The sequence below is a fragment of the Antechinus flavipes genome, chromosome 3 (assembly GCF_016432865.1).
Source record: "Antechinus flavipes isolate AdamAnt ecotype Samford, QLD, Australia chromosome 3, AdamAnt_v2, whole genome shotgun sequence".
In the NCBI taxonomy this organism is placed as follows: Eukaryota; Metazoa; Chordata; class Mammalia; order Dasyuromorphia; family Dasyuridae; genus Antechinus; species Antechinus flavipes.
Genome location: NC_067400.1, coordinates 207298928 through 207317486, shown reverse-complemented (window position 1 = coordinate 207317486; position 18559 = coordinate 207298928). Strand labels below are relative to the sequence as shown.

Below are 18559 nucleotides of genomic sequence, written 5' to 3'. Positions count from 1 at the left end.
ATAAGCCTAAGTTTGAATCCTGCTTCAGATGTTCCCTGTGTGATCTTGGGAGACTCACTAATAGACTTAATAGCCATTTATAGGCTCAGGTTCTTCAATTCCAAACCCAGTGTTTTTCCCACTACACCTTTCTATTTTCCTATTATTTCTGAGGGAATTGGGGTCAAGTGACTTACCTAGGGTCACACAGGTAGGAAGGGTTAAGTGTCTGAAACCAGATTTGAACCAGGTTCTCCTACCTTCAGGGCTGTGCCACCTAACTACTCCAAAACCTTCCTATTCTTAAATAATTTTTATGAAAGTTTGTGTGGTGACATATGAAAAATTGAAGAAACATAATTTCTGATTAATTTGTCATTTTATTAGTTATGCTAGTAAATAATCAATAAAAGGACAGTCTTTTGACCATCTCTCCTTAAAAGATTCTTCATGGAATCTACTCAACACTTACATGTCTTTAAAATAGTGGGTGTTCCTAATAGTAGAATTCAGCTCTCATTGGTCAATAAACAATGAAAGAATGAATATTATAATGAGAGGTGGGCTTATTTTAATGAGAGTCTGAGGGACATGACTCTGATCACTCAGTTTTGGAGAAAGAGACTCATCTATACCCATAACACCCATCAGGGGAATATAAACAAAAAGGAGAATCAATTTCCACCTAGACCTGCTTGCTAAAACACAATGGGCTGGGCCTAAACTAGAATTCTTCACCTAAACTAGAATTTCTTTGCCTTTTGATTAGAATCAAAATTTTCCTGGTTTCACCCAACCAGTTTTCATCTCATTATCAGTCCTGTATTTCAAAAGCTTTCTGTATATATATAAAATCTACCAGGATTGATTTCTGAATGAGGAAACAAAAGGGAGGAAACCTTGATCCTAATTCAATAATTTTTTATTAACATAAGAAAGAAAAAAATCATTTTTCTCAGTGTCCAACTTTTTTCAAGGATAGCCTATTGCATATAGCAAGGCATTTAGAAACTAATTTTTCTCCATTTGCTACAACATAAGTTTTGAAATATGATATATATAAAGTATTCTACTAAGAAATTTTAATAATAAAATCAACTAATAATACTACAATCAATCAACAGGTCCTAGACAGAACTATATTTTTGGTCACCTATATATTACTCTCTTTGCATTCATTGATTATTCATTCAGTTAGCAAATATTCCTTAGGCATATAGTAAATGCAAATCTCAGGCTTGCTGGTCCTTCTCTAGGTGACCAGACAAAATCTGCTAAAACAATCTATGCTAAAGGATCTTTGAATTTTAAGAGTGATCTTCTATAGTTAATTGTTGTTATATGTCCTTTATTCTCAAAGAGAACCATAACATCAGGCAGGTGATTCCATGACTTGTAATTGAATTTGATTTAAGTGAGGGATCAATAACTTTGTGCAATCACCAGTCTCAATTTTTCCTCCAGAGATATTTGGGGTCCAGTGGCAAGATAAAGGACAAGTAGTCCTTTGGATGCAGTGAAAGCTCTATAGTTAATGCTTTACCCCCAAAAGAGTAAATGTAATAGTGGGACTATATTTTTTGAGAATAAGGTCATTTGACATCCTTCAAATTCTACCACAGGAGGTATTAAATGGTGTTTGTAATTGACTCATCTAAAGTCAGGAAGGCCTGAGTTTAAGTTGAGGGTTGGCAAAATACATCCTGAGTCACTAATGCTTGTATTCATGTGGCCTGTTTACTGAGAATCTTTAAATAGAATTTTTCACAAAAAATATAAATATGTATATATATATATAATATTTACATATAAATAAATGAGATCATATTTAAACACAATATTTTACATAAGACATACATTTCCAATATATATAAAAAACATTCTTAGCTTGTAGCTCATTTTAAAACAGGTGATAACTGGATTTATCCTGTGGATTTATGCCAACTTCTGATCTGAATCTTAACTCAAGCATTTACTTAACCCTAGTCAAGTTATTTAAACTTTTCCTCAGTTTCTTCATCTATAAAATGAGTATAAAAATGGTCCCAGAGTTGCTGTAAGGATTAAATGGACATATATATATATATACTTTGAAAATCTTAAAGTACTATATTGTTATTATAATTATAGCTATTATTATCATGAATAATGGTAACTAGTATATTTGTATGTTGCCTACTGTGTACCAGAGGCTGTGCTATGCTCTTTACAAATATTGTCTCATTTGATCCTCTTAATAACATTGGGAGATACATGCTATTATCCCCATTTTATAGTTGAGAAACTGAGTTGTGAGTTGTCCAGAATCATGTAACTAGTTGGTGACTAAAGGCCGGATTTGAACTGAGGTCTTCCTGACTCCAGGTCCAGCATTCTCTGCACTGCAACATCACCACTACTATCACCTCTTCCTCCTCCTCCTCCTCTTCCTGTTCCTCCTCCTTTTTCTCCTTTTTTTCATCCTCATCTTCCTCCATCTTCTCATTCTTCTTTTCCTCTTCCTCCCTTTCATTCTCTTTTTCCTCATTTTTCCTCCTCTTCCTCCTTGCCTCCTTCTCTTCTTCCTTTTCCATTTTCTCCTCCTTCTCCTCCTCTTCCTTCTCTTCTTCTTCTTTGCTTCTTTCTCCTCCTCTTCATTCTTCTCCTCTTCCTCCTTTTCCTCATCCTCCTTCTCTATCTTCTCCTTTTTCTTCTCCTCTTTGTCCTCCTTGTCCTCCTCTTCTTCATCCTCTTTTTCCTCCTTTTCCTCCTTATTCCTCCTCTTTTTCCTCCTCATCTTCCTTCTCCATTTTCTCCTCCTCTTCATCCTCCTCTTCTTTTCCTCTTCTTTTTCTTCCTCCTCCTCATCCTCCTTCTCTATTTTCTCCTCCTCCTCCTCTTTCTTTTCCACCACTATAAAGATGTCTGCCAAGTCTCCTTATATAAAGTACTGGTCCTGATGGTCAGGCCTTAAAACTTAAAGGTTCTGGCACTCTTCACTTTATAAAACTTAGTCTTATTCAATAGAGGAGGGGAAAAGAATAAGCATTCATTTAGCATTGTGCCAAGCACTTGACAACAGATTTTATTTTATTTAAACCTTACAACAATTTTGGAAGATTGGTACTATTATTCTTCCCATTTTCCAGTTGCAGAAATTGAGGCAGACAAAATTTAAATGATTTGCTCAGAATTACTTAACTAGTAGGCAGGTAGGTGATATAGTGGATAGAGCACTGGGCATGGAGTTAAGAAGAATTAAGAAGAAATGGAGTTAAGGATCTTCTTGAATAGACACAAACAGTGTTACTCTGCGTGAATAATTTAACATTATTTGCCTTAGTTTCCTCATCTGTAAAATGAGCTGGAGAAGAAAAAGACAAATCATTCTAGTGCCTTTGCCAAGAGAATCCCAAAAGGAGTCACAGAGATTGGACATGATTAAAAAACAACTGAACAGCAACAACAACACACAACTAATAACTGTCTGAGAGGAAATTTGCCCTCAGGTCTTCTTGATTCCAGGCCAGTTTTTCTCAATCCACTGAGTCACTTATCAACCTCAATTATTACTACTATTATTATCACATTATTCAATAATTACAAAAAAATACAGCCAGGAAGGAAGAAAGGAGCTATAATCAGTTAGTTTACTACTTTATTTTGATACATATGCCTATCTTTAACCTCTCTGAAGATCAACTTCACCCATAGTCTTGTCTATGTGACAAATAGCGAGCTCTCTGACACCAAAGGTTTTGATGTTTTGTTTTGTTTTTTCCATTCTATTTCAGCAGGAAGACTTCAAAGCCTAAACTAAAAGCAGATGTCTAGATTTGCCAAACTAGGTCTGAAGCCCTCCACTCCCTATTTATTAAATGCCTTGAGTTTCATGTTACTGATTATATAAAGGAAATTCATAGGGAATTGGGTTTTCCTGTTAATTTTTTTTGATTTGTTCTAAGAAAAGAGGTACTGAACCACATCAGCAGAATACAGAGGATCCTTTCTAATATAGTATACCAGGAAAAAGAGAACCTTATATGTTACTAAGTCCTGGTTAATGTCTTTGAAAGCATAACCAAATGTGAAAGGCTTTGGTAAATCATCTTCTATACTGTGTAAGGAAGTGAAATTGTTGGCCCAGCTTTTCCACCTGCACAGGTATTCTATGAATATTCCCTATCCACTGACTACCCCATAAAGAAAAGACTTTTTGATTGATTGCTGTACCAAAACTGAGTGCACCAATGAAAGATATTAAGTGGATGAATCGTTATTTCTTTCCTTGTAGAGAAGCAAGAATTGCTATGGGGCTGAGGGTGCTAGAGAGAGGGTGGAGACAATTGATGCTTTGAAGGACAGAGCTGGGCCCCTTATTTCACCTCATGAGGTAATTCCAGAAACTAACTTCCTGAACCCCAAAATTTGTTTATGCTGATTCTTATTGGCCCAGTTTGCCATCATACATATAAGCAGCTTCTTTCAGCCAAATCTTCATAAGCAAGATATCTGGTAAAGTCACTTGGACATTTTATTCAAACCAAGAAAAGTAGCATCTGTAATCATGACCTACTGATACTGTTTGTTTTTAGGTTCATAACCACAGATTCATAAAATTTGAATTTGAGCCATTGAAGAATAAGATGGCCCCAGTGATTATAACTGGGACAATTCACTAAAAAGGAAACCTTAGCTAGTTTTTGGAAAGGGTGATTTCAAAAGAAAAGCATTATATATAATAGGATATGATCTATATTTCATGGGGATTTTTTTTTATCCAAACAGACTCAAAATTTTATTCATTTCTTTCTTTTTTACTACTTTGATGGTAGTCAATTGAATCACGTGATGGGAGAAGAAAGGAGAGAAAGAAAGACTAAAACTTTGTGAAGAAAAAGATTGAAAAAATCCTGAATAATATTTTTGTCAGTAGTTTATTCTTATGGCATATGCTCATATGTGTACACATGCACACACGGGTGTGGTGATTATGTGTTTATAAGCAGGCACATATTTCTATATACACATACATCTATACATGCACATGTATGTATATATCCATTTACTAAGCTTACAGGTTTAGAACTGGAGGGGACCCCAGAGATATTCTATATCACAGGATCATAGAATTGGAGCAGAAAGAGAGCTTAGGGGCCATTCAGCCACCTCATTTTATAGATGAGGAAACAGGTTCAGAGACATTCTTTATTAAACACAGAATTTGAATTCAGGTCTTCTTGATTGCTTTAGAGTTGGAAGGGATGATGGATATTCTCTAGTCTAGAAAAAGAAACAGAAGACCAGTGCTTAAGATCACACAGCTGAAGTTAAAGACAATGCTGGAGCTATAAGTTAAATCTTCCGACTAATTTCTAATATGGAAGTTTTTTCAAATCTTTACTCTACCTCCCACTCTCAAGTTTTTATTCAAACATATACTAGGCTCTTATTTTAAATAGGCAACATATTGGATTTTGAAATGTAGTTCTTCATTTTCTTCCTTATATTTGTTTTTGGAAGTGCCAATGTCAATGTCAATGTAGAGTTTGAAATTGTCCTGCAAGGATATGGATTCTGCCTCTTCCTTCCTCTCTGCTGCACAGGGCAGAATTGAATCCTTGCCTATGTCCTTCTCCCAAGGGAATGTGAACCAGCCACTCTCTTTTTCCTGTCTTTAATCTATCTAGAGATTTAATTAGCCAACACCTCTTAGAAAAAATTAGCACACTTTTCAGCCTCTGAACAATATAATGACCCTTAAGCGCATTTTATTCAGTGGATCTCAAAGATATAACAACAAATTTAGTAAAAATCAAGCTGTAATTCAAGAATACAAGAATGTGGAATGTTTTATTTTTTCTCTCAATGTCCTTGACACAATCATACATGCACAAATTCAAACAGGACTGCAGAAATACAATTTTTAATTATAATTTTCTATGACATTCCTCCTAGGCACATTAAAATTAAGAACACTGAACAAAGAACCCTCAATAAACACAATAAATGATAGACTCTTATGTGTTTTATTATTATGATTAAAGAGAAATCAAAAGGGGGAAAGTCAAGAAAAAAGATGGGGAAGAGACTTGTATGTGTGAAACAGATGGAGATGCTATGTCAGTATCTGCCAAACCCATAGGGACAAAGAAGGAGCATATTTATTAATACTAAAATAAGGATTTGCAAAATGTTTTTTGAATATTTTTATTTTTAATATAAATATGGTGATTTATCTGTAAATGAGTGACTACAGTTCTAGAAAGAGATAATAAAAGTATTACTTCGAAAAAAAAAAAAACCCTAGGGTGCGTGTGTGTGTGTGTGTGTGTGTGTATAAAATATATAAATTTATAGAATAAAAAAGGATCATGTCTTTCATATATATGTGTGTTATACATATGTATATATGTATACATATATAATATACAAGGCCCTCACTTCTATGTGATATATATATGCATATACATACATATTTATGTATACCATTAGTCACATGTAACTGACATATGCATGTGTATATTGGAATCAGAAATACTCATCTTCATAAGTTCAAATCTAGATTGAGATATTTATTAGCTGTGTGACCCTAAACAAGTCACTTAACCCGGTTTACTTCATTTTCCTCATCTATAAAATGAGCTGGAAAAAGAATGAAAAACCATTCCAGTATCTTTGCCAAGAAAACCCCAAATGGGATCACAAAGAATTGGACATGATTGAAACAACATAATAATATGCGTATGGATGAATGAATGGAGGATGGATGGATACTGTATATATAAATATTTCAGGAATTTGTATATACACATAAAAAGTTTGAATATCCAAATAAAATTTTGGAAGTACAGAAAATCTTTAAATTATCTCCTTTCCTCAAAAGAGCAAGGGGAAATTTAATTTCCTACTGGAAAATAGGCCGGGTCATTTCTTACTTTATAGCAGAAAAAGTCTACTTATATGAGAAAATATACCCATCTTGTGGATTTAAAAGACATGTTAAATTTTCACATCAAAGATATTCTTTCTTGGTAAAGGACTTCGTAATCTTGGTAAAATTGATTTAATACTAGATCTGGGCACTGACCAGTTTTCCAACCTCTGATCAAATGAAAAACACACTTAAACAGAAATCTTACCTTTCTATGAACTACAGCTGGATTTTTTTTTTAAGTTTTCACAGGAGTTTGCATTTTAAGGTAAAATTCTGAGAAAAAGCTTGAACCAATTCAGCAGAATACTCCATTGCAGGAGTCAGCAAACTGCACTCCTCTTTACTCCTGTTTTAAGTAAGCCCTATAAGCAAAGATTTGTTTTTATATTTTTAAATACACTAAAAACTACCTTAAAGTGTAAAAACCATTCTTAGCTTTCTGTGAATCACAGTTTTTTCTTTTCTTTTCCTTTCCCTCTCCCTCTCCTTCTCTCCTCTCCCTCTCCCTTTCTCTCTCCCTCTTCTCTCTCTCTCTCTCGCTTTCTCTCTCTCCCTCTCCCTCTTCTCTTCTCTTCTCTTCTCTTCTCTTTCTTTCTTCTCTTCTCTTCTCTTCTCTTCTCTTCTTCTCTTCTCTTCTCTTTCTTTCTTCTCTTCTCTTCTCTTCTCTTCTCTTCTTCTCTTCTCTTCTCTTCTCTCTTCTCTTCTCTTCTCTTCTCTTCTCTTCTCTTCTCTTCTCTCTTCTCTTTCTTCTCTCTTCTCTTCTCTTCTCTTTCTTCTCTTCTCTTCTCTTCTCTTCTCTTCTCTTCTCTTCTCTTCTCTTCTCTTCTCTTTTCTTCTCTCTCTCTCTTTCTCTCTCTCTTTATGGTTTGCACAGGTTTACCTTCAAATGAAGGTAAAAGTTTGAGGAAAAAGATTGAATCATTTCAACAGAATGTTCCAGTAAAGGGGTCAGCAAATAGACCAAAGACCAAATCCACCTCCCCTCCCACCACTGTTTTAGTAAGGTCCGTGAACAAATAATTGTTTTTATATTTTAAATATAGTAAATTTTAAATATAGTAAAAATACTTTAAAATGTAAAAATCATTCTTAGCTCAAAGAGATATAGAATCATGAGTCTTTTCCAATTCCCACTCTAGTGGGCTTTATTTAAATAGCAGCAGGTAGTCTTATCTGACAAGAATTATATGAATAAGAATTCTTAATGAAATATATGAAGATAGCATTCAGATTGGTTCAGAAGATACCAACAAGGCATTTTAAAATAGTGCTTATAATATACTTTTTATTTTTACTTTTTTTCCGAGGCAATTGGGGTTAAGTGACTTGCCCAGGGTCACACAGCTAGGACGTTAAGTGTCTGGGAACAGGTTTGAACTCAGGTCCTCCCGACTTCAGGGCTGGTTCTCTATCCATTGTGCCATCTAGCTGCCCGTTATAATGTACTTTTTATGAAAACTTTTCAGAAACAAACTTTGGAGGTGAAGGCCATAAATATATGATGTGAAATTTTGATGAGAAGTGCTGAATGATTATGAATGTCATCAAATTTGATAAAAAATTCTTGATGTCACTGGTTATTTTAGCTATTCCTGAAAATTCTGTGAAGGAAATCTTCCGAGCACCTGGAACTATTAAAGATACCCTCAAGAAGTTGCTTGCTCATAAGAACAGTGTTAAGAAGAATGAAGAAATAAAGAATGTGATCCCAGAACCTGCTGTGACTCCATCTACCAAGGTTCTCTTGCAGCCATTTCATTATGAAGATAGCATTCAGACTGGTAGAGCCTATGATGAAAAGTTGAAAGAACATGAAAATACCAAGAGAGAAGAAGGAATGGAGGAAGAGGAAGGTCAGATTGACCTCAAGAACCAAATTGATCCTGAGAAAAGCCTTAGAGGAGATGTGTTCTGTGAGTATCATTTTTATTTTTGTTTTTTATGTTTATTTTATTTTTTAACTAGATCTTTGAAACTAAGAACTAAGAAACATGAGAAAATACATGCAAATAATGAAAGAACCAATCATGACAATTGCAATATAACAAGAATTTAGGTTCATAAAAAGTAAGATTCTTTCTGAAATTGATTTTGATCTCTTGTTAGTTATGAAAACAAAGAGGCTGCTATAAAAAAATAGAAGAAAATATATAACTACTGTCCTCTAATTGTTTCTTATTGTTTTTATAAATACAAATAATAATGTTCTGACTTAAAAGTCAACAGTTTATCTATTATACCACCTCATAATTGCTAAGTCAAGATGATTTGAGTTCAAATCCCACCTATTGGTTGCTTGACCATAGACAATTCACTTAACTAATCAGTGTTCCTAGTGTCACTCATTTGCAATAGTGGAAAGAGAAATACTGATAGATATGTATATATCATTTTAAAGTATTCAACACACCTTACCCCTCTTTGTCCTTCCAATAATCTTATGAGGTAGGGTTACTACTATTATATTATTTCTAATTTTAATGAGAAAACTGAGGCAGCAGTGATGCCAGAGTCAGAGAATCTGGGTTTAAATTATGGTTATTTCCTATTTGGCAGCTAAGTGGCACAGAGGATAGAGTACTGGCTCAGAATCAGGAAAATTTGAATTCAAAATGGCCTCAGATACATACTAGCTGTGTGATCTTGAGTAAGTCATTTACCTCTTTCTTTCCATTTCCTCATTTTATGCATCCAGATGACTTGTGCTGGCCTTTGTATACAGGCTTGATAATGATTTATTGACCAATCACATCGATCTTCCTGGTAAAATAAAAAGTCAAGTATCAAGTAACATGTCATAGTAAAGAGCATTCTGGATATGGAATTCAGAGACAGATTTGAATTTCATCTCTTACAATGACTAGTCATCATACTTTGAGCAAGTCCCAGCCCCTCAGAGGCTCACTTTCCTCATTTATAAAATGTAGATATATTCCTCTTCCCACCTATCTTACTGGATGTTTTAAGGAAAGTGCCTTAGTTACTGTTGTTGTTCAGTCATTTCAGTTCCATTTCACTCTTTGTGAGACCATTTGAAGTTTGCTTGCCCAAAAAAATTTTGAAGTAGTCTGCCATTTTCTTCTCCAGCTCATTTTACAAATGAGGAAACTGAGACAAATAAGATTAAGTGACTTACACAGTTAGTGAGTGTCTGAGGTTGGATTTGAACTCAGTAAGATGAATTTCCTTGACTAAAGATTAGACATTCTATGCACAAAGCCATTTAGCTGCCCTTTTATAAACCTTAAGGTGCTAGATAAATATGAACTACTATTATTTTTCTTCCAAAATTGAATACGGTTTTATTTATACAGAAAAGACTTGGCATTGAAGCCCAAGAAAGTCATGATCTTCCCCTCTTGTGACCTGTTTCACTCCAGTAATGTGAATATTACCTGTCCTTATAGTGCTACTCTGGGTGGGATCCTGATTTTTAAAAAGTGCTCCAGATTTGCTCTGCCATTTTGTTTAAATTAATATCACTGGGAAAGAATTTCTAAAAATATGTAAAGACAGGTAGGATAGCATAAAGGATGACAGATTGACCTCTGTATTAGTAGAAAGAGTTTTTTTCAACTGGAACTGCTTATGCCAATGAAATCAGAGATATAGATCAGGGAAAAAAATATCATTCAGTCATCAGTCAGATTCAGTGTATCTGATTCTATATGACCCCATTTGGAGTTTTCTTGGGAAAGATACTGGAGTATTTTGCCATTTCCTTCTCCAGCTCATTTTCCAAATGAAGGTAAACAAGGTTAAGTGCCACTTGTCCAAAGTCACACAACTAGTAAGTGTGTGAGGCCATATTCAGAAAGATGAGTGTTCCTGACCCCAAGCCCAGCACTCTATCCACTGGGCTACCTACTTGCCAGAAAGATACCATACAAATGTTAAAGAAGGCGTACTTCTATTTCTCAAAATAGATATAAGAAGAGAGACCAAACATGCTCTGCAAGGTGCAATACATTTTGAGTATCTTTTTTGTTGTAAATATATTTTGATTTCTTGAAGACAGATCCTAGATTGGTTTTCTTTTTCGTATCTCTGGAGATACTTGCTTATAGTTAGCATGGAGTAAATGTTGCTTTAATTGACTAAATTATGAACAATGCTTGATGTAAATGGAAATCATTATAATACTGCACACAATGGATTTAGCCTAACTCTTGAACTATCCATCTACTGCTGAGGAAGTCTGGGCTCTAGCACCATGGCTGTTGCTAAGAAAATCATTTCTACTCTCTGAATATACATTTCCTACTCAGTAAAAATAAGGGGCACAGTAGATAGGGTGCTGAGCCTGGAGTCAGAAAAACCAATCTCAGATTCTTGCTGGTTGTTGATCCTGAGCAAGACACAAACCTCTATTTGCCTTGGTTTTCTCATTGGTTAATGTAATTTTAAGTAGTCAGTATAATTACCAAATTAATTTAAAGTCATTTTAGCCATTTCCAACTCTGTGTGACTCCATTTTGAATTTTCTTGGCCATTTCATTCTCCAGCTCATTTTACAGATGAGGAAACGGAGGCAAACAGGATTGAGTGACTTGCCCAGGATCACACAGGTAGTCAGTGTCTGAAGCTGGATTTGAACTCCTAAAGATGAGTCTTCCAGATACCAAACCCAGTGCTCTATCCACTATATCATCTAGCTCCCATTCTCACCTGTAAAATTAGATTAATAATGATTATCTCCTAATGTTGTTGTGAGGATCAAATGAGATGATATTTGTAAAGTGCTTAACACAGTGCCTGGCTTGTAATCAGAATTATTTAAATATTAGCCTTTTTTTAATAAGGAGAATGAACTCGATGATTGCTTGGTAGTTCCTTTCAGCTTCAGATTCAACATCCTATCATTCTTCCATCTCAGAAATTTCAGAATTGCACAGGAAGTATTGGGTACTAGCATAATTATGGAAGATACAATGAGGTTTGGATCATGAAAATTTGGAGAATGCACATGTGGCATAAATTACCTCTAAATTAGAAAACTGGGGGCTAAAAGTGTTTATTAGTATTATGAGGCTGTTCCAAGTGACTTAAATAAATCCCCTTGAAAATGCAAATGTGGAGAATTTACTGAAATGTGTTAATTCTTATGTGCAAATATTTATAGAGGTAAGCCAGTAACTTTTTGATTATACTAGATACCAGGGCCTTGACCCACTCAATCTCAAATTTGTTTTGCTTTAACTAATCAGTTAGATTTACTAGAAGAACTACATTAAGGAGTGAGGCTTTTAGCATGCCTGTTTTCATTAGATCCACTCTCAAAATGTTTTCATCTTAAGCATTGACTCTGTTTTAGCTTAACATTTCAGTGGTATCCTATGAAATTTCATTAACATGGTTTTGAGTCTTGGAAAAAATACAGAATGTGCCAAAAGTTTTGAGTTACACATAATGGCATCAGCATACCAAGTTGGAATCTTTCCATTTAGGAAATGAGAACTGTGAGTTTCATTTTATTAAAATCTTTTCTATTTTATTCCTAAAGATATCTAATTTCTGGTTTATAATGCCACTTATTTTAAAAGAGGAATTTTTTTTTATTTAGTCTGATTTCGAGCAGTACAAAACAGTCCTGCTCTTACCATGCTGATTATTCTTGTCTTGATTATTGAGAAAAGGAGAAGAATGACTTGGACTTCTCCTAAGGCAGCCCAACAATCCTATAGCCAGCCAAGGTTGATGGGAAGAAAGAATAATTTTATTCTCTCCCTGCCTACCGTAGATTGTCCTCTATGACTAAGTAAAGAGAGATTGAGTGGCTGCCAGGTCAAAAACAAAAGAATACTTAAATACTAGAAAAAAGCTATGATCCCTTCAATTTGGGATTTCCTTGCAATAGTACAGATCATAACTTAGCCATATCTATTCCATATTATTCAACTTTTATCCGTGTTCTCCCAAAAGACTGACACAAATATACCATCCAACATGCTGGAAGATACTAAGAATACAAAAGTTATACATAGCTGAAATCCTTCAAAATGAGTCATAGCCATCTGTAGTACTAACTGAAATTTATTCATTTCTTTGACCTTCTAAGAAAAGTGGGTTAATTTCTATGTCACAGAGGGATTTGGCTTACTACAAATAAATAAATAATACAAATCAAACTCTCCCATAGAGAAAAGAGCAAGACATGAAAGGAATAAGCATTTATTACTTTATATTTTGTGCCAGACACTGAACTAAGCACTTTACAAATATCTCATTTGATTCTCACAATAACCCTGGGAGGTAGGAACTACTATTATCCCTATTTTATAATTGAAGACCCTAAAGCAAACAGAAGTCCCTTGCTCAGGATCACACAGGTATGTCTGTATATATCTTCCTTATAGCATGTGTGTCATTTAATTGTTTGCAGTCATGTCAGAATCTTCATAACCCCATATGGGGCTTTCTTGGCAAAGATACTGGGGTGGTTTGCCATTTCCTTCTCCAACTCATATTACAGATGAAGAAACTGAGGCAGACAGGATGAAGTGACTTACCCCAAGTCACACAGCAAGTGTTTGAAACTGGATTTGAACTCAGTTCTTCCTGACTCCAGTCTTGACACACTGTTTACTGTGCCACCTAGCTATCCTATATTATATACAATGAAGCATAAATTTTCCCCCAGAGACTCCACATTATTTTTTAATTTTGATTTGGGAAATGTTCATAGAATATCAGCATTGAAAACTATAACACAATATTACTTAATGCCAATCGTCTCTCATGCCATAGGCACCCAGGGGCTTCTTCTTTCCCATTCACTTAAATTCTTTGACAAGAGCATAGGAATCCCATTTGCTAGAAAATTGTCAAAAATGTGTATAGGAGCAAGGCAATAGAACATTCAAGTCTATATTTTCTCCAAATTTTTTTTTCTAATCCTAACTCTTATTGTGAATGCTATAAAGGAACTATGTCACCCTTTTGACCATACCTTTTTGGGTCCTGAACACTTCCAGTGCTGTTGAAGATAGAAGAGGATGCTTTCAATTTTTCTCCCAATCTGCCACTGAGGAGTAAGAGACCCATTAACTGCCTTATTCCTCTGGCTTTGGGGGCCACAAGACTTATGCAAGTGCCAATTGAGTGATCTAGCAGGGGCATCAATGCCCTTGGATAATGGTACAGTAAAAACAGTTGTGCTGATTAGAAAAGCATTACAGATACAACATCTGGAAGAAATTAAACTGAATCCAAAAGACATGGGAAATAAAAAAATTGGGTAAAATGTAAGGGAAAAAGGCAGATAGCACAAATAATTTTGGCTTTTAGGTTAATAGATGGCTCATTTCAGTGCCATTGATGGAAGAAGTATTGGAAAAAGACTTTAACTTTAGGTTAGTAGCTCATCTTGTTAATTTATTCTTGGACCTTAAATAGTCCTGACTCAAGGGAAAACGAAAATGAATTGCAATAATAAAGGGAAAGAGCAATTCTTACATTTTTGTGCTCCCTTTTCAATAAATGTCAGTAACTGAGATGAAGTTGAACAGGACAATCTCTCAGGCCCCTTCCAGCTCTAAATGCTGTGATTGATGAGATCAACTAAGTGATTATTTTTCCAATTGGCTTCCTTCATAGAAGCCCACAGGACTAGCCAAGATGAGCTTTTAAAAATGCAGTTCCATTTAGAGAAATAAATATTTTAAAGAAGCATGATCCAACTCTTAAGATAATTTAAGTATAATTCTCTATCATGTACAGAATGATTTTCTGGAATGGAATTTTTAATAAAGTAGTAAGTATGTCAAGGATACAGATAATAGATAAAGCAGACACACTATAAAACACCATGACTTGAATGTTTTGGTGGCAAACTTGCTGAAATTTCTGATGGCTTCTTTTTGTTGCTCTTGTTTAGTCATTTAAGTTGTGACCAACTTTGTGAAATAGAAACAAATCTTCATAAATATCTCATTGACATTCAATATTATGAACTTGTTATATTTGTAAAAGGGTAAGATAAAGCACTAGGCTGAAGCCAGGAAGACCTGATTTCAAATTAGGCCTTAGATATTTGGTAGCTGTATGAGCTTGGGGAAGTCCCTTCGCCCTGTTTGATTCAGTTTCCTCATCTGTAAAATGAGCTGGAGAAGGAAACAGTATCCTTGCCAAAAAAATCCCAAATAAGATCACAAAAAATCAAACATGACTGAAAACTACTAGGAGCACCATATGTATAAAGTAAACATTTATAGGAAATATATGTATAATGTATATGAGAAGAAAAAGTTATTTTATTATTTTAACTGGCTTAGTCTTCTTCCAATGACAGAAAATGGCATGAAAGTTGGCTTTGAGTTCTTGAAGGCTATGTCAGCAGACAATAAGCTCCAGCAGGTACTATCAAGCTGAAAAAGTTTATGGGTAGATCTCAGCTTGAGAGTGAAAAAAAAGACCTCGTCCATTTCTCATCTTTTAAAACAAACAAACAAACAAAAGAAAACACTTGAAGAAATTGAGACCCAGAAAAGTCAAGACTTGTCCAAAATCATATAACTCAAAAATAGCAGATTTAGCATTTAAATCCTGCTCCTCTGATTCTATTTTTTTTTATTTTTCATAGTTTTTTCTCCTCCTCTGAATTTAAATCCAACATTCTTCCTACTACACTGCTTTCCTGTGATTGTATGCTTTTTGCTTAAGGACTTACCTAAATTCAAAGAAATTCATCATTGAAGGAGCCACATGATAGTAAGTTTTTTAAATAAAGCAATTCCTAAATACCACCTACTAACTCATAAAGGGATTGAAGACTATCTTAGTGAATGGAGGGATACCTCATGGTGTTCAGCTCTTTCTGACTCTTCATGATCCCATTCCAGATTTTTCTTGGAAAAATACTGGAGTACTTTGTCATTCCCTTCTCCAGCTCAAGGAAACTGAGGCAAAAAGGTTAAGTGATTTGCTCAGGGTCACTCAGTGTCTGAGGCCAAATTTGAACTCAGAGAGATGAGTCTTCCTGACTAGAAGCCCAGCACTCTATTCACTAAGGCACCTATCTGCCCAATGAAATATCTACACTAAAGAAATCATATCCTTGATGTATTAAAATAGGATTGTTTCATTTTTTTAGAAGTCTTAGTGAGGTACAGACTGCACAAGATAAAATAAGCCCTTAGGAGTCTATCAGAACTAACTTTATATTTTGCTCATTTATTCAACAAATTTATATAGGACTTTTACTACATACAAGGGACTATACTAGGCATTGTGCGAAGGTAGACTTTGTTTTTTCCAGTTCACAAATTCTGAAATTGTTTGGATCTTTGTATTTGTCTTGATCTCTATATATTCTTATATGTAATCTCTTAGATATCTGAGTCTGAGAGGCCTTTTTTCATATCTATGTTCTTTTTTTTTTAAATTATTCTAAACTTAAGTATTAAAAAGGACATTTCCATATACACGGCATTTCTCATAAATGGTATATAGTAGAACTTACAAATATGGGGGAAGAAATGGGGGAAGTAAACATCAGATGACGATGTCAGATGGAAAAATTGTTTCAGTGGCTCTCTTTTTGGAAGAAAGCACACCTATTGCTATCACTGCTTTCTTCCAATTAAAAACTGGAAAGGGAAAAAAAAAAAAAGGGAAGTCAATGAAAACACAGTACCCATGTCCAAAATGTATGGCTCTTCCTGCAGCTTGAATCCATCATTTCTGTGTCAGGAAGTAGGTAACATACTTCATCACAGAACCAGTTCCTGGAATCATGGTTGGTCAATGAATGCTTTTTTAAAAAAAACTTTCTTAAATTTTCAAAGTTATTTGTTTAGACTGTTATCCTTGTACAAATTTTCCTCATGAGTTCTGTTTACTTTATACTGCATTAGTTCATATTCCCCAGAATTATCTGAAATGATCTCTTTTCTTATTTTTACAAAAAATAATATTTCATTACTTTCATATTTAGTACTTTGTTCAGCCATTTCCCAATTGATGATCAATCCCTTACATCCTAGATTTCTTTTCTTTGTTTCTCCCTTTAAGTCTTTTTCAGATCAGGCATTTATTATTTCTTCCCTAGTATTTTTCTCCTCCTTAACCCTCTTTCACTCCATTTCTGTTTATTTCTCTGAGGAATTGGATATATTTCTATATCAAATTATTTGTGTATGCTTATGTGTGTGTTTAATCCTCCTTATCAGACAAAAATGATATTCATCCGATTCCTATTCCCCCTATTTCTTCTAAAATTTCCTCACACATGACAATTATGAGAAATAGCAGCTTCTATTCCTTTATCTGTACTTTTTATGCATGTATTCCTCCTTTTTCTGGGACAGTGAAGTGGTATTTTGGATGGAGCACCAGGTCTGTGAGTTCAAGTCCAGCCTCAGACACTTACTAGCTACCTACTCATCTTTTCATCAGAAATTCTTTAAAACCCATGGGTCCAGTTTCCCCCTCAAAGATTATACATTCAACTTTGCAAGATAAGTTATTCTTTGTGTGTTTCTTTTTTTGCCTTTTGGAATATTTATCTCCAACATCTTCTTTCATTAGTTGTGGAAGCTACAAAATCATATGTGATCCTGACTGTGCTTCCTTGGTGTGGTACTTGAACTTCTTTCTGTTTCCTTGTGATAGTTTTTCTTTGACATGAAAACTATGGATTTGACTATGGAATTTTGGGATCTTCAGGACTCTCTATGGGATCTCAGGACAAGTGCTAAGGGCATGGGAGCTCTTTAAAATGGAGTATCTCAATCTGAACATCCTTAATTATTATTTCCTATTTCTTCCAGGTCCTTTATCTTAGGGATTTCTGCCTTCTCTGGGCCTTTCTTTAGTGTATTTTACTCTTCCTGTTTCTATAGGCTACATATCTCTGGAGAAGGGGATTGGAATACGTATTTATTAAGCATCTACTATGTTACCAGATACTTTGTTAATATTTTAGAAATATTATCCCATGTGATTCTCATAATAACTTTAGGAGGTAGGTACTATTATTATCTCCATTTTATTGTTGAGCAAACTTAGGCAAACAAAAGATAAGCAACCCAAGATTACACATCTTAGGATAGATTTCAATTCAGATTTTCTTGACTTCAGACCTATAACTCTAATTCATTGCACCATGTAAATACTTTTCTAGTTGTGCTAAATACTAGTTTGGCACTAGTGTTGGCTTTACTGATAGCCAGTTTTCCTATTGGTCATGAGGTTCTTGTAATCTTTTGTATAATTTTGAGGTAGAAGTCACTTATTATGTTTTCTCATTAAATGTCATGACTATTATTCATCCTTTAGCAAATTTTAGTTTTTTGCTGGAGAATATACATATGGAATTTGGATAATGTATCCTATTCCATCTATCTTGATCAAAAATCCTGTAACACTTCTCTTTAATCTCTCATAAATAATTCTGAGAAACAAAAGTGATTCAATTCAACAGACTTTAAGCATCTACTCTTTGCAAGGCATTGTGAGAAGCAGCAATGATATATAACCTCATTTATTTAGACCATGGCAAATAGACTTAAGGTACTCATAATTATAATTCATCTTCACTATGTCATCATCATTTGGTATGGTATAGAGAAAAAAGATAATGGAAGGAATGGTGCAGTAAGACACTGAAAGAAGGAAGAGTGACAAGAAAAAATACTCAGTGCCAAAAAAGTAAGCACTAAAACT

General features: G+C 34.5%; 1 protein-coding gene across 1 annotated transcript in view; it reads left to right on the top strand.

The window, feature by feature from the left end:
- Positions 1-18559, top strand: part of EGFL6 (EGF like domain multiple 6) — a 57174-nt gene that overhangs the window by 26036 nt on the left and 12579 nt on the right. The window contains exon 8 of the mRNA XM_051991129.1: positions 8482-8808. Within this exon, the coding sequence (XP_051847089.1) occupies positions 8482-8808 (327 nt within the window). The remainder of the gene's footprint in view (positions 1-8481; positions 8809-18559) is intronic.